At 49.7% G+C, this 14,301-nt stretch overlaps 1 protein-coding gene across 2 annotated transcripts in view; it reads right to left on the reverse strand.

Moving 5' to 3' along the window:
* The window catches only part of LOC138567392 (E3 ubiquitin-protein ligase RNF216-like), a 2,013,370-nt gene that overhangs the window by 1,828,421 nt on the left and 170,648 nt on the right, over positions 1 to 14,301 (reverse strand). For both annotated transcript variants that reach the window (XM_069645556.1, XM_069645557.1), the window contains one exon: positions 4,917 to 5,047. In XM_069645556.1, coding sequence (XP_069501657.1) covers positions 4,917 to 5,047 — 131 coding nt within the window. The remainder of the gene's footprint in view (positions 1 to 4,916; positions 5,048 to 14,301) is intronic.

The raw sequence follows: 14,301 nt of genomic DNA on the forward strand, positions 1-14,301 counted from the left end.
TAGGCAAGTGAACCCACTCTGTAACAACCTCCCTAGGGGTCGAAGCAACTGGGACCTCACGAGGAGAGACTCCCCCTTAGGGGACAAGGACTCCTTTTCCCGTGAGGAACTCCCTAGACACATGATGGCATACATGGGACTGTCCATCATACTAAACACAAGTTCCAAAACTGAATTAAAGAGAAGGCTTACATCATATAGGAGAAAGAGGGTGGCCCTTTAAATGGAAAGCAGCAATCCACTGTGACATGTGGATTAAAGGATGAATATTCATCAGAGTTAGAGAGAGAGGAACACGTACCGAATCAAGGAAAGGCCCCCCGATGACACAAGGCCAAGAGGAGGCAAAGCTGGAGATGAACACTGAGCCTGCGAAATCCTGAGCAGCTGAAGGCAGCAAACCAAATGCTGGAAATCCAGCATCTGCAAGAGACAGAGAAGCGAAGCTGACAGGAGTCAGAGAATTGGTTGTGGCGTTACCACAAAAGTATTGTGGTGGTCTGGCAACCCTTGCAACACTGGGGATGCTGCTGGGGCGTAATCGCAGTCAAGGACTCTACTATCCAGTGCGACAGAAATTGTGGCGAGAGCAAGCATCGACGAACAGACAACAGTAAACACAAGCAGGAAGCGAGCCCAGAGGAAAAGAGAGAAGCCAACGTCCGTGAGAATCAGGCAGACATTCACTAAGAACCAGGAAGGCAACGGGGAACGTGGTAGGTCAAATGTAGACATGAAACAGGATATTCGTCTCAGTGAAAATGGAAAAGGCTTGAAAGTAAACCTGAACCGTCTTAACACAAGGGAGAAGATGATCGAATGCCAGGCACCAGTGTTGGCAGCTCTGGTTCCAAGCACCCTTGATTATTGTAATTCCCTTTACTTGGCGCAACCACTCTACTTGATTAAAAGGCTTCAACTACTGCAGAATGCGGCTGCCCGCTCCATACTTCACCCTCCTTTTGGATCCCACCTTTCCCCTCTGCTAAGGAAACTGCACTGGCTTCCTGTTGCCAGTCGGATCTTGTTTAAATCTTTGCGTTTGGTGCATGGTGCCTTTAATGGCATGGAGGCCGAGTACCTTCAAGCCAAGTTCGTTCAATACGTCCCGAGCCATCAGCTGAGATCTCAATCTGCGCTTCTTGTTGCAGTCCCCCGCTACAGTGTGTCGCGTAAGGGAGGTTGTGGCTTTTCTGTGGTTGCTGCAAGAGCTTGGAATGATCTTCCCATTGCTCTTCGTGCTACTGAAGCTCACCTCTCCTTCGACAGACTTTTGAAAACTACTCTTTTAGCTGGGTTTTTCTGCCGTGGTTATGTTACTTGTCCTCCTTCCATTCGTCAGCGCCAAAATGCCACCGGGTGTACGTGTGCTTTTTAAGTTTCTATAACATAACATTGCAGCCCCAAAAAGGGAAACACAGAAGTGGATTACCAATCGAAGTTCGCCCCAGTAATAGGGAAAAGAACTTGGAAAGAAAATTACAGACTGAACTGTCTCAATATAAGAAAGGAACCAATACAACTCTGGGAAATCAAATAATGAGAAAGGGATAACAATACTGGAAGGTGGGGAGCAATATCCCTTGGCTGAAAGCAGAAAAAGGCCAGAGAAGCTTTGTGGATAAATATCCTAAAAGAGAAACCAGATCAGAATAAAGGTCCAGAAAACCAAAACCTAATACAAAACTGTTTCAACAAATAAACCCCAAAAACATTGATGAGAATCAGACGAGAGCCAAAGAAATGCAGCTCTAGGAAAGAAAGCAAAAGTCACAATCTGATGAGTTGCAGGAACTAATACAAAGAGTCAAGAGACAATTCAAAGATTAGGTCTTGATCCGAAATACCAATAATAAGACACATGCAGCAAGCACACAAAAGGAGAAGGAAAACAATCCCTCCCCACATGCTCCTGGGTCCAGGAGAAGCATTACAGAGCCAACATCTCAAGTGCTGAGCTTTAAGTCAACAGATGCTCCTAAATCGATCTCTCAGGGGCAGCTTTTTTTTTTACTATAAGCCATAACAAGCTTTAGAGTGTGCTCTATTTTCGCATCGATTGACAGGATCCACACTCCTCTGTGTCATGATCATTCCCAAGGCAACATACAAATGAGAGGTGCATATCGAAGACTGGTATGGTAGGTTAGCACAAGGCTTAAAGTAGAGGTGTGACATGATGAAAAACCATCAATACGCTGTTCCTATGAACAAAGGTTCCTGTGTTGACCATGGAAAAAAGCCAAGCCCCCTGACCCCCCGACCCCCCTGCGGAAAATGGTGCTGGCACTCCAGGCAATATGCAAATGGCATAACCTCCGGTGCAAAAGTGAGACACAGTTCCACGGTGGAGCAGGTCTTGGATCCACAAAACCACTTGACGCTCGTCAGGAAATATATTTCAGATCCAATCTGTCTGAATGGGATTTCCAAAGACAAGGAATCTGTGGAGGGAATGTATGTATTAGAAGAGCAGCACAGAGTACAGTGTCACTGTGTTAAGCATTCCGCTCCTCTATAGGTAGCCCCCTGTAGGTCAGTCCATGCTGACAAATTCTTGCTCAAAAGGGCTCTTCTCTGATGGTCAGGAGGCTCTATTCTTTTCCTATAGATTTCCTGGTTGGGGCGGGGGGTGGACTAACATGAGGCCATTGTGGTCTGTCTATGCAGCTCAAAGACAAACTGCTGGTGATTCTTTGGAATACAAAACCCCAAAGAAGGCCACAGCAAAATCTAGTTTAAAAGATAAAATGCAGTCTAGCCAAGTGTGATTAGTCACATGGCAGTGAATACACTCTAGGTGCAACATTAGAACTTGGTATGCATCTCTTGAAGGCGGTTTTTACAGCAAAAGGTGAAGGACCAGTTTCAGGAGGAAGTTGTAAAGAATGCCTGAATAAAAGTAAAGAACAGCCACATGTTGCTAAATATACCAAATAGCCACGAGCAGGAGAAACAGTTGCAAGATCGCAGTAGGCATGCAATAGGACAGAGGTCCCAGCACATTTCTAATTCTTTACTGCACAATAGCTTGTTTGGCAAACTGCCTTGCGATCAGGATATATCATTAATCCATAGGAAGTTGGACTGGATATAAACATTCAATGCATTATAACATGACTTCTTGGCCATTTTACAGATGGCCTCAGAAATCCACAAAGAATAGATTTAAGGAGGTTTTATTGAAGTTTTACAGAGCTGGTCTGGAAAGACTGCGACAGTTGAAACTAAGTGGTCCCTGCAGCTCTTTCGACCTCCCCGTGGGCTCCAGCCACCATAGCCCAGTAGTCCCTAAACCCCAAACAATTCCCCCCATGTACTCTAAAGTAAGAAAACCCTATAACCTAAGACTTTCTAACATTGATGGGGAAACCTAAAGGTAGCAACCTTTTCCATCTGATTCCCACCAGGACCTTCTAAGGGCTACCACTGGTCTGCTGAATTGTCCAATGTCACCAGGATTCTCCCTCTCCCTGGCTTGTCCCATATCCATTCTCCTCTCTGATCCTTGTTCCGGCTTTACCTGTACCCCTTTCATTCTCCCCTCACTTCTCCCCCCCTCCCATCACTTCTGCTACCCTGGTACTACCTACATCTTTCTCCCTCCTCTCTACCTGCATCTCCCTCTTTGAATAACCAGTCTACTCCTGTCTCCTCATCTTACACACTCTTTGCATCTGTCACTCCCAACTACCTTCCCCCTTCTCTATGCACTGCCCACTAATACTCCTGTCATCACCAGTCACTCTCCCCCACTCTCCTATCATACATGTTATGTCACTTCCACTCCCTTTCTAAACCCCCCCTACCGTTACCACCCTCTTTCTCTCACCTTGCCTTCACTCACCTTTTACACACCCTCACCACACTTAACTTGTACCACTCTCTACTACACATCTGACCTGAACCCTCTCGGAACACCGTCAAGTCTCTGCAACACTACACTACACTACACTACACTCCACTATCCGCCCTCTGCCAGGTATCTAGATTTTCCCACCACTCCACCTGGCGTCCAATCTCCTCTGTATCGGCTGGGCTTTTATAGCCCGGCCTCTCCCCTTCCAACAATCCTCTCAGCTCCCATTGGTGCCCCTAGTCGCATGCTTCCCCTTGGCCAATCACTGGCTGAGCTATCCCTGAAAGGCTTCAAAAAGGGCATTAACCCCACCCAATTTTCAATCTACATTTGCAGGGAAGCAGCCACTGCTCAGGATGCTAGTTTTCCTTGTGGATTTCATTATGTGCTGGTGAGTTTTGCTTCCAATTCGGTTTATGGAGGATTTCTCCTCCTTCCCTGCAATCACTTTTCACAGTTCATGGTCTACTCCCTCACCATTTGCCAGAGACCCGTAGGTCCGGTGTTGTGTTTCACCTCTGCTTGGCAAAACAAATCCCAGTGCATTTCATTTCTATTCTTTATTCAATTCCGCTTGTTCTGGTCCAGGGTTTCTTGGCTGTGTCCAGGTGCACTCTGGGAGTTGCTGTCCTAAGAAAAAAGAAAACTTTGGCCAGAAAAAAGGATGACAGGCATTGTGAAATGGACAGCTGTACCATGCACACTCTGGGAGAAGGGCGTGTTGGCAGTGACTGGCCATCCTCCGTACTGGTATACACCCTGGTGGGCCGCCCATTCAGGGAGCATGGGGGGAGGGGGGACCTAATCGCTGTCCCTGCCAGGGTAACAATATTAAATACTACGATGCTCTACCAAACCCAAATGCAAGTGACTAAGCTGTACTCTGCAGGCAATAGCTTTTTGTAACTGGATGTTGAACATAGATGGTCTGGGCATAATTGGCAGTGATGGTTACAGTGTGTTACAACAAACTATTCAATATTGCCACTCAAGCACTTCTCAAGAGGAGGATACACAAATCACATTAAAAATCTAACAATGTATTTAGGAAACGGACCTCAAGGAGGACTACATCATCTGCATCTTCATCATCTTCGTGCTTCTCAATTGTGCAGGTCGCCAGTGACATTTCCTCATCCGAGTCATCCGAGATGGTAATAAGTCCATCCTCCCGGCGGCTTACCCAATCTAAAAAAAAGCAGATAACATTGCTGTTGTTTCACAGTTAAGATGTTATGCTTCCCTCCAAAAACAGAAAAATCAGTTTTAGGAAACATCCACAGAATAGAACGAACTGCATTATCTTCCCCTGATCTGTGGCATTCACAGGTTGGACATTTAGTAGTACTAGCAATAGTACCAATTAAGCACAAATCCATCACCAGTTTCAAGGGCGCAGGACAAAAACTGCACACGCTTATAAAATGTACAACAAGTTCGTATCATAGGTTTGTTCCGCCTTGTTTTTTTTTAAAGTGGTTACTTTGGTCGTACACTTGTGTACAACTAGAAAGCAACAATTGTTTGTAATGGATATGGGTGTGTAGGGGTAGAGACTTAGGGGGTGGGGCATGGGGAAGCAGGGCTTGTGGTAGCAAGTGAGGAGTGGGGGGCACCCACAATTTTAAAAAATAGTTGAATTCTGGTCAAACAAAAATGCATGACCAAAATGACCATTTAAAAAAAAGTAAAAAGAAAATATTTTAAAAAGTCGGTAAAAACATGTAAAACCAATAAAAACATAGCTAGGGAGTAGTTACTTACCTGTAACTCCATTTCTCCAGCGTTGATATCCTTCATGGATTCACATGCTGTGAATATTCCCAGTCGTCAGGCTGGGAAACATCAGTAACATTAACTTAGCGTTTTCCTATGGAAAACTGACACTTTAGTGTCCCATCTATGTTCTCTTTGGGTGATTTATATCCAATAGGGCATTGGATATAAATAGCCCCGCCGGTGCGGCTTCCCTTCAGCATTTAACTTCCAAAGTAGAGGGAACCCGAACCAAGGTTTGCCTGCAGGGGTGGCCGGCGGGCACATGTGAATCCATGAAAGATACCAACGCTGGAGAAATGGAGTTACAGGTAAGAAACTACTACCTTCTCCAGCATTGGATCTTTCATGGATTCACATGCTGTGAATAGATTACATAGCAGTACCACCAATGTGTGGCAGTGTACCAAAGGCAAACCAAAAAATGACACCTTTTTACATGCATAAGAATAAACAACCAGCAAGTGACAGAGTAACATAGAAAACCCCAGAAGCTGAGGGGCCTACCTTACTGAAACAAGCGTTGGAGGACCACCCGTCCCACCTGCACATCTTCCACATGTTGCTGCCCCAGACAGTAGTGCCTGGTGAAGGTATGCGGCACTGCCCAGGAAGCCGCCTGGAAAATATCCACAAGCGGTATACCAGACCATAGCGCCGTTGATGCCGTGGACCGTGTAGAATGAGCCTTTGGAGTACCCCTCAAAGGCTTGCCAGCCTTTGCGTGACAAAATGAAATTGTAGACAAGACCCAACGGGAAAGTCCTTGTTTGGAAATAGACTGCCCATTGTTGGAGGGACCAAACTCCACAAACAACTGCTTTGACTTCTGGAAGTCTTGGGTACGGTTCAGATAAAATTTCAGTGCCCTCTTAACGTCCAGAGAATGAAGGGCCTTTTCTGCCGGCCTGGAAGCATTAGCAAAGACTGTGGGCAAGTCAAAGGAAGCAAGTTTGTGAAATGCAGAGGCACTTTTGGGATAAAGTGTGGGTTAGTAACCAGGACAACCTGGTCCCTCAGAAATCTCAGATAAGGCAGGTTAATGACCAGTGCTTGCAATTCCGACATCCACCTGGCCGAGGTGATTTCCACTAGAAATGCAACCTTCCACGAGAGGAACTTCAAAGAAGCCGTCAACATGGGTTCAAACAGAGGTTTCATCAGATTAGAGACCAACATTGAGGCTCAACACCGGTGCAAACCGCTTCTCCGGGGGAAATGTCCAAAACGGTCCTTTCAAAAAATGTTTAACCAAGCGATCACTAAACAGAGGAGCAGCATGGAGTCGACTCGTGAACCTAGAAATGGCCGCCAAATGCACCTTGATGGATGATAACGCCAGGGCCCCCTGCGCAAGATGTAACAAGTACGGGAGAACCTGGGCCGGAGAGATGTCCAACGGCTGTACCTCTGGCTGACCCTCACAACAGGCACAGAATCGTGTCCATTTTCGACCATATGATACGTTGGTAGAAAGAGCTCTTGCCACATCCAAGATACGGCGACACTCCCGGGAGATACCTAAATGACTGAACTCGGAATGGTCAGGAGACACGCCGCCAGGCTGAGGGATACCAGATCGTGATACGACACTGTGCCGTCGTCCTGAGACAAGAGATCTTGGTCTGCCCCGAGACGAAACGGCTCTTCCACTGGCAGGTGAAGGAGATCTGAAAACCATGTCTGCCTGGGCTAGAACGGTGCTACCAAGATCACCCTGTACCGGTACTTCCGTAACCACTGGATGGACATCTGAATCAGTGGAAACGGGGGAAACGCATACGTGAAGAGGTCCGCCCACAGGAATGAGAATACTTCCCCCACTGACTCCGGATGAGCCCCTCTGCTGGCAAATTCCAGCCAGGGTTTGTTTTCCATCATAGCGAAAAAGTCTATCGGGGGAGACCCCCACCATCGGAAGATTCTTGCCACCTGCTGCGTCTTCAGTCGCCCCTCGTGCAGCTGACTAGCATCTCTGCCTGAACATTCAGAGCCCCTGGCAGATGGAAAGCTAAAATATGGATCCCTTGTGCCAGAGACCAATGCCAAACCTCCTGCGCCTCCTTCAACAGGACTCGGGAATGCGTGCCGCTCTGCTTACTCAATTAGAACATTGTGGTGGTGTTGTCTATCAACACCCTCACCACTGCTCCTCCGATGAGCGGGAGAAACGATTTCAGGGCCCAGTGCACCGCTCTCAATTCGAGCACATTGATATGCAACAACATCTCCTCCCGAGACCATAGGCCCCGCACCTGCGACTTGTCGAGGTGCGCACCCCACCCCGCCTGGGAAGCGTCTGCCATGATCGTGAACTGAAACTCCGTTTCAAGCAGGGGCATGCCCCGCACAAGATTGTCTGCGCAAGTCCACAACCGAAGGGCTTCCACCAACCCCATGTCGACCACCAGCTTGTCTGTCCACACCCCTCGACTCTGCAACCACCTGTCTGCGAGGAACTCCTGCACTGGTTTCATGAACAGACGGCAGTTTGGAAGGAGCGGGATACACAACGCCATGGCCCCCAACAGCGACATGTAAGTTCAAACCGAGATCACTGTACCCCATCCCCACTCGCCAGCTTTGGACCGCAACTTCACCACTCTCTCGCTGGAAGGCTTCACCAGGTTGTCTTGGGTGAGAAACTGCACCCCGAGAAACACCAATTCCCTGGACAGCGTCAAATAGGATTTTTCTAAGTTGACGGCGAATCCCAGCCGTTGCAACGGGCCCATAGTCGCCATGAGAGACTCCCTTGCCCGGTCCGGAGACCAACCCCTTACCAACCAATCGTTCAGTTAGGGGTACACATGATGGCCCTCCCTGTGGAGGAAGGCAGCCACCGGAGCCAGACACTTCGTAAACATCCTGAGGGAGGACTGCAGGCCAAACGGGAGGACCAGGAACTGGTAACGATCCTCTCCAACCACAAAACGCAGGAACTTGTGGTGCTTTTGCCTCATCGGGATGTGAAAATAGGCGTCATGCAGATCTAACGATGCCAGGGACTCACCCTGTTGCACCGAGCGGATGACATCCTGAAGTGTGAGCATCTTGAACTTCAGGCGTTGCAGAGACTTCTGCCCGAAGATCTAGAATATGCCTCCACTTGCCGTTGGGTTTCTTCACGACTAAATTTTGGGAGTACATCCAATGCCCCTACTCCACGACTGGAACTGGATCTAGCGCCCCTTTCGCTAGCATGAGTACCTCCTCCTGCCGCAAGACTGGAAGATGCGGCTGCGCCACTTACATTGACGGAATAGGCACCGGAGGACGCCGATACTCCCGAGTGGCCAAGAAGTACTGTATCCAGCATCCAGCGATCTGATGTTATAAATTGCCACTCGTCGACATGGTTCGCCACCCTGCCCCACCAGCAGTTTGCCCATATGGCAGTCATTGTTGAGAATTGGACTGTCTCCCTTTAGCAGCCGAGGCTTGTGAACCTTTCTTGTGCTGAGCTTGAAAGTCTCTGCTCTTCTGAGCCGAATGGACCGAGCGCTGATAGCCTTGCGACGAGTAGCCGGAGCACCCGTAACTTCTATCTCTGGAGGAGGCAAACCAGGCATTACCAGAGGCTCCACGAAAAGACAGAGGAACGAAAAGGGCAGCTACTCTGCAGGGAACCTAAAGACTTTGCCGTCTCAGTATCCTCTTTCATCCCCTTCAGGGCCTCATCTCTTTTCCCCGAACAAGTGTTCACCCTCACAGAGCATATCGATGACCTTGTACTGGACTTCAGGGTGAAAATCTGTACACTTCAGCCAGGCCCCCCGTGTCGGAGCACCACACCATTATTGATTTGCTTAAACCCCGACTCCGCCAGGTCCACTGCAATATTGATGCTGTGGTTAGCGGTCTCCTCCCCCTCTCGAACCAACAGCATTGCTGCGGAAGATGATCGAGAATCTGGGCTAGCCTGTGCCACATTTCCCAATCATATCTGGCCATAATGGGCAAGGAATTTGCAGCCTTTACTGTAGTAGACCGTACCGTCAGGACCTTCTTCCCTGGCTTCACTGTCCTGGGGCGTGACACATTTGTGTTGGCTTCGGGCCTTATGGCTACCTGCCGCCGAAACCACAGACTCGGGCACGGGCTGCGACACAAGACATCTGGGGGTTGACTCAGGAGCCTTGAATTTCTTTTCTAGACGGCCCTTCACCGAAGGCTCAAAAAACAGGTGGTGCATCGTGCGCAAGCCCTCCTGCCACACATGGTTGAGAATCGGAACCGAGAAGACCGCCTTCTGTCGTTTACCCATATGGTCGAAGAGAAAGCAGTCCTTACACTCTTCCGCAGGAACCAGCCCAAACTCCTGACACACCTTCGCCATCATGGCATGGAACGCCCCAATATCATCCGGCAGAGATGGTTGTGATGGGCTACTTGGCGGTTCCACCTCAGGATCCGTATCCCAGGCATCGTCCCTCGCTGGCGACAAAGACACTGTCGACAAGGTATCACGTGGAGGTCCAACCCCACCGGCAACAGCAATGGCAACCATAGCGGAGGTGACTTCGTAGGGGCCTCACTAGGCATACTTCCAACCACCGAAAGCGACGGACTCGTAGGCGGTGGCAGTCTTGCATCTAGTTGCCCCAACAAGGACTGGAGCGTTTTGAGCACCTGCAAGGATGGCATGGATTGTGGATTAACCAACGGGTAAAGGGGTAGCCCAGCCCCTACCCCACTCAACATAGACGTCCGCGCACTCGGCAGAACCAGAGCCGATGGATCGAAAAGTGGCTCATGTTCCTCTTCCATCCCTGAGGAAACTGAATATGCTGCCGGTTCTTGAGGCAGCATGTCCACCGGAAGCATGGGCTCAAAGCCGGTCGGCTGCCACGGCCCACCCGTTGGCAACAAGCCTTCCGAATCCATCTGTGTCGATGACAACAGCGGACCACTATCAGTCACAGTCATGGACGCAGCCACCGACACCACTGTCGACGACGGTAAAACAAAAACGCACCGCCCCCGTCGATGAGGGAACATCCGTTGACGCTCTTGTCGTCGGGACCGCGGGCTCCACGGTCGTAGTCTTCACTGGTGACCCGGACCTTCTAGAAGAAGAACCAGAACTGTGTTTCGATGAATCCCGGCTGGATGAGGACCTATGATGATCTTTAGCAGAGTGCTTCAAGGAAGATTCCTTCGGCCTCGCCTGTCCCTTGTCCGACACCTTAGCCTTCTCGGGCCTACCACCAGACCCTTTGGACTTGTTAGGCTGATCTGACTTTGATAGCGAGGAGCCACTCTCCCCCTTCGAATGATGCGATCTGGACGTAGAAGACTTGCTACCTCTCCCCACCTCTGATGTAGGCAACTCCGTCTGCCGCTTCTTCGTGGGGAATACCGCCGACACCGCTTGACGGTGCTCAGGGGCCTTCTCCGCCCTCACCAAAGACTGGCTCCCCGGGTCGAACCCACTTCCAACGCCGGGTAAGTGCCCTCGGTTAGCCAACAGATGAGCTGGCGGTTACGGTCTTTCAAAGTCTTCTACTCAAACCCATGGCATATCTCGCAAGCATCGCTGAAAGATGAGGGTGCAGACAGTAGAGACAGTCTGTATGGCCATCCACATCGAAGACTCGTCAGGCCGCAGGTAGCACAAGGCCGAAAGAGATTTTTTTCTGGGCCACAGATGATATACTGGCTGGATACAAAACGCATGTGCAAAACACAAAGAGGAGAACAAGTTACTTACCAACTGGTAACGTTCTTTCGACTGGATGTTCCTCCAACGCATTCCACATCTTTGACATGTAATGTCCACAGCTGTGCACTTCGGAAACTTTTTCGGCAAAGGGCGTCCTGCGTCGATGGCTTCGGGTCCATGTCCCTCGAAGGCCTCCATCGAGGGCAACGTCGCAGGATGTTATAAATAGGATGCACGGTGCCCGTAGCCTTAGTTAAGTTATTTCCCCCAGAACGTGTGGCACCAGTCTGATGCCTGCTGGACTGCACTTAGCCTTGCAGAAACGGAAGCTGCAATCGCATAGGAAATTCTCCTGAGGGGCAGGCTGGGAGGGCGATGTGGAATGCATTGGAGGAACATCCAGTCGAAATAATGTTACTAGTTCGTAAGTAACTTGTTCTTCGAATGGATTGTGTCCAACGCATTTCGCATCTTTGACAGACTCCCAAAGCAGTACCAGTAAATGGAGGAGGGAAATAATTTAGAGTACCTAATTAGATTGCGGAATAAAGAACCGCCTTCCCAAAGGCCATATCCTGACCATGGATTGTATGCAGGGAATACAAATGTATGCATTGAAGCCCAAGTAGCGGCATCACAAATATTCCTAATAGGAACACCCCGGTGGAGGGCGGTCGAAGTAGCAACGCACCTAGTGGAATGAGCTCTCAACCCTTTAGGAGGGTCTTTACCCGCCAACACTCCGTAATGGTGAGGATAATCCACCTGGACAAGGTCTGTTTGGTAACAGCCTGGCCCACTCGATGTCCAGCATATCCTACAAAGAGTTGATTGTCCACTCTGACCCTGGACATCCTAGAAATATAAAAGCTAAGAGGTCTCCTAGGATCCAACCGATGGAGATGCTTCTCTTCCTTACCAGGATGAGGAGGAGGGTAGAAAGATGGAAGAACAACCTTTTGACTCAAATGATATTCAGACACTACCTTAGGTAGAAAAGAGGGACGTACTCGCAGTACAACCCTTGTGAAACACAGTAAAGAGTGACTTAGATGAAAGTGCTTGCAATTCACTCACTCTGCGAGCGGAAGTAACTGCAACTAAGAACACAGTCTTGAAGGACAGTAATCTCAAAGGACAAGAGTGCAAATGTGCAAACGGAACACCCATGAGAGATTTCAAAACCAAATTCAAATCCCAAACCGGCACCTGGAAAGGGGACGGCGGAAATACATTAGTCAGTCGTTTAAGAAACTGGGAAATCAAAAGAATCTTAAAGTAAGAACATTCTTCAGACGAGCGCTTAAAGATAAGACAGCGCCGCCAGGTAACCCTTAATGGTACCCACTTGAAGGCCCCTGTGGGCCCAAAGAAAGTAAAAAAGACAAAACCATAGGAATGGAGCACTGAAAAGGATCAACATTGTGATCTCTGCACCAGTCGCATAACTTACGGCAACGGTACAGGGATTTTGTTGCAGGCCGTCTGCCCGAAAGCAACACCTCCATCACGTCATCCGGGAGGTCCCGATCTTTATTTTATACCTCAACCTTTTCAGAAGGTTGAGAGTCTTGACCTCTGGATGGAGAACCTGCTCCCCCCCCTCCCCCTTGCGCACAAGCAGATCCTCTCTGTAGGGAAGACGGCATGGAGGGCAGATGGACATTTCTAGAAGGTCTGGGTACCACGCTCTCCAGGCCCAATCCGGAGCAATGAGGATCATGTGGGAACCGAACCTCCATAACTTCCACAACACTTGAGGAATGACGGGACTGGAGGAAACGCATCCAGCAGTGGGAATGACCAATCCACCACGAATGCGTCTCCTAAGGCTCCTCTTGGAGGAAATTCCCTGGAGCAGAATCTCTTGCACTTCCAGTTGACACTGGTGGCGAAGAGATCCACTTGCGGGGTACCCCAAAGGGCGAAGATCTCCCGAAGGACTTCCTGAACCAACTCCCACTCGTGGGAGACCGTGCTCTGCCTGCTTAGAGCATCCGCCGCTGCATTGTCATCTCCGGCCAGATGAACTGCAGAGATCGAAATTTCCTGCTGGATGGCCCAGAACCAGAGCTGCATTGCCTCTCTGCACAACGGAAGTGACCCTACCCCCCACCTTTTTGTTGAGGTAATGCATGGCCACTGTGTTGTCTGTCATGATCAGGACACTCTTCCCCCGCACAGAGGGCAGAAACGCCTTCAGGGCTAGCCTGATGGCCCTCAGCTCTAACAAATTGATGTGGAGTCTGGCCTCCGGAGACCAACGACCGCTGGCGGTCAAGTTGTTGGCATGATCCCCCCATCCTGTGAGGGACGCATCTGTCACTACCATCACCAACGGCCACGGTTGCAAAAACTGTTCCCCCCCTCATCAGGTTCCCTTTGTTGGCCCACCATAGAAGATCCCGGCAGACCAAGAGTGGAATCTGAACGGGATCCAACATCTTGCTGGAGAACTGTGACCACTGCATCTTGAGAGCCCACTGCAGGGATCTCAGAAAAATGCAGGATGGCATGAGGCCGAGCAACCTTAAGAATTCGAAAGCTGGGAGACTCTGGGCATGTTGAAACTTGTCCACCATCTGCACAATGTGACGAGCATGTGAGGAGCGGATCCGGAAGCTTCAAAGACAGTTTCCCTGGTGGATTGTCGTGAGGCCGCTGAAGGAAGGGAAAGCAGTAGCCATGGGCTATGGTATCCAGAACCAACGCATCTGAAGTAATGGCCCGCCATTCTTTGAGATGCTAAGACAGTCTGCCCCCAACCGGCGAACCATAGGACATGGCCTCATGACTGTTTAGAAGTGACTGCGGCAGTGCCTGAAGGCAAAGAGGCAGCTGCCTCAGTGGCTTTGGCACCACCATTTCCCAGACCACCACGGGTACTCTTTCGCTGGTCCCTTTGACTGGCAGCCCCTCTCGTTCTACCAAAGGAGGAGTAGTAACGAAAGGAAACTCCCCTCCACTGCTGTCCCCTAGGACGAAAAGGTGGAGGTTGACG

This window comes from Ambystoma mexicanum, chromosome 2p, assembly GCF_040938575.1.
Source record: "Ambystoma mexicanum isolate Mex_15411 chromosome 2p, UKY_AmexF1_1, whole genome shotgun sequence".
NCBI lineage: Eukaryota > Metazoa > Chordata > Amphibia > Caudata > Ambystomatidae > Ambystoma > Ambystoma mexicanum.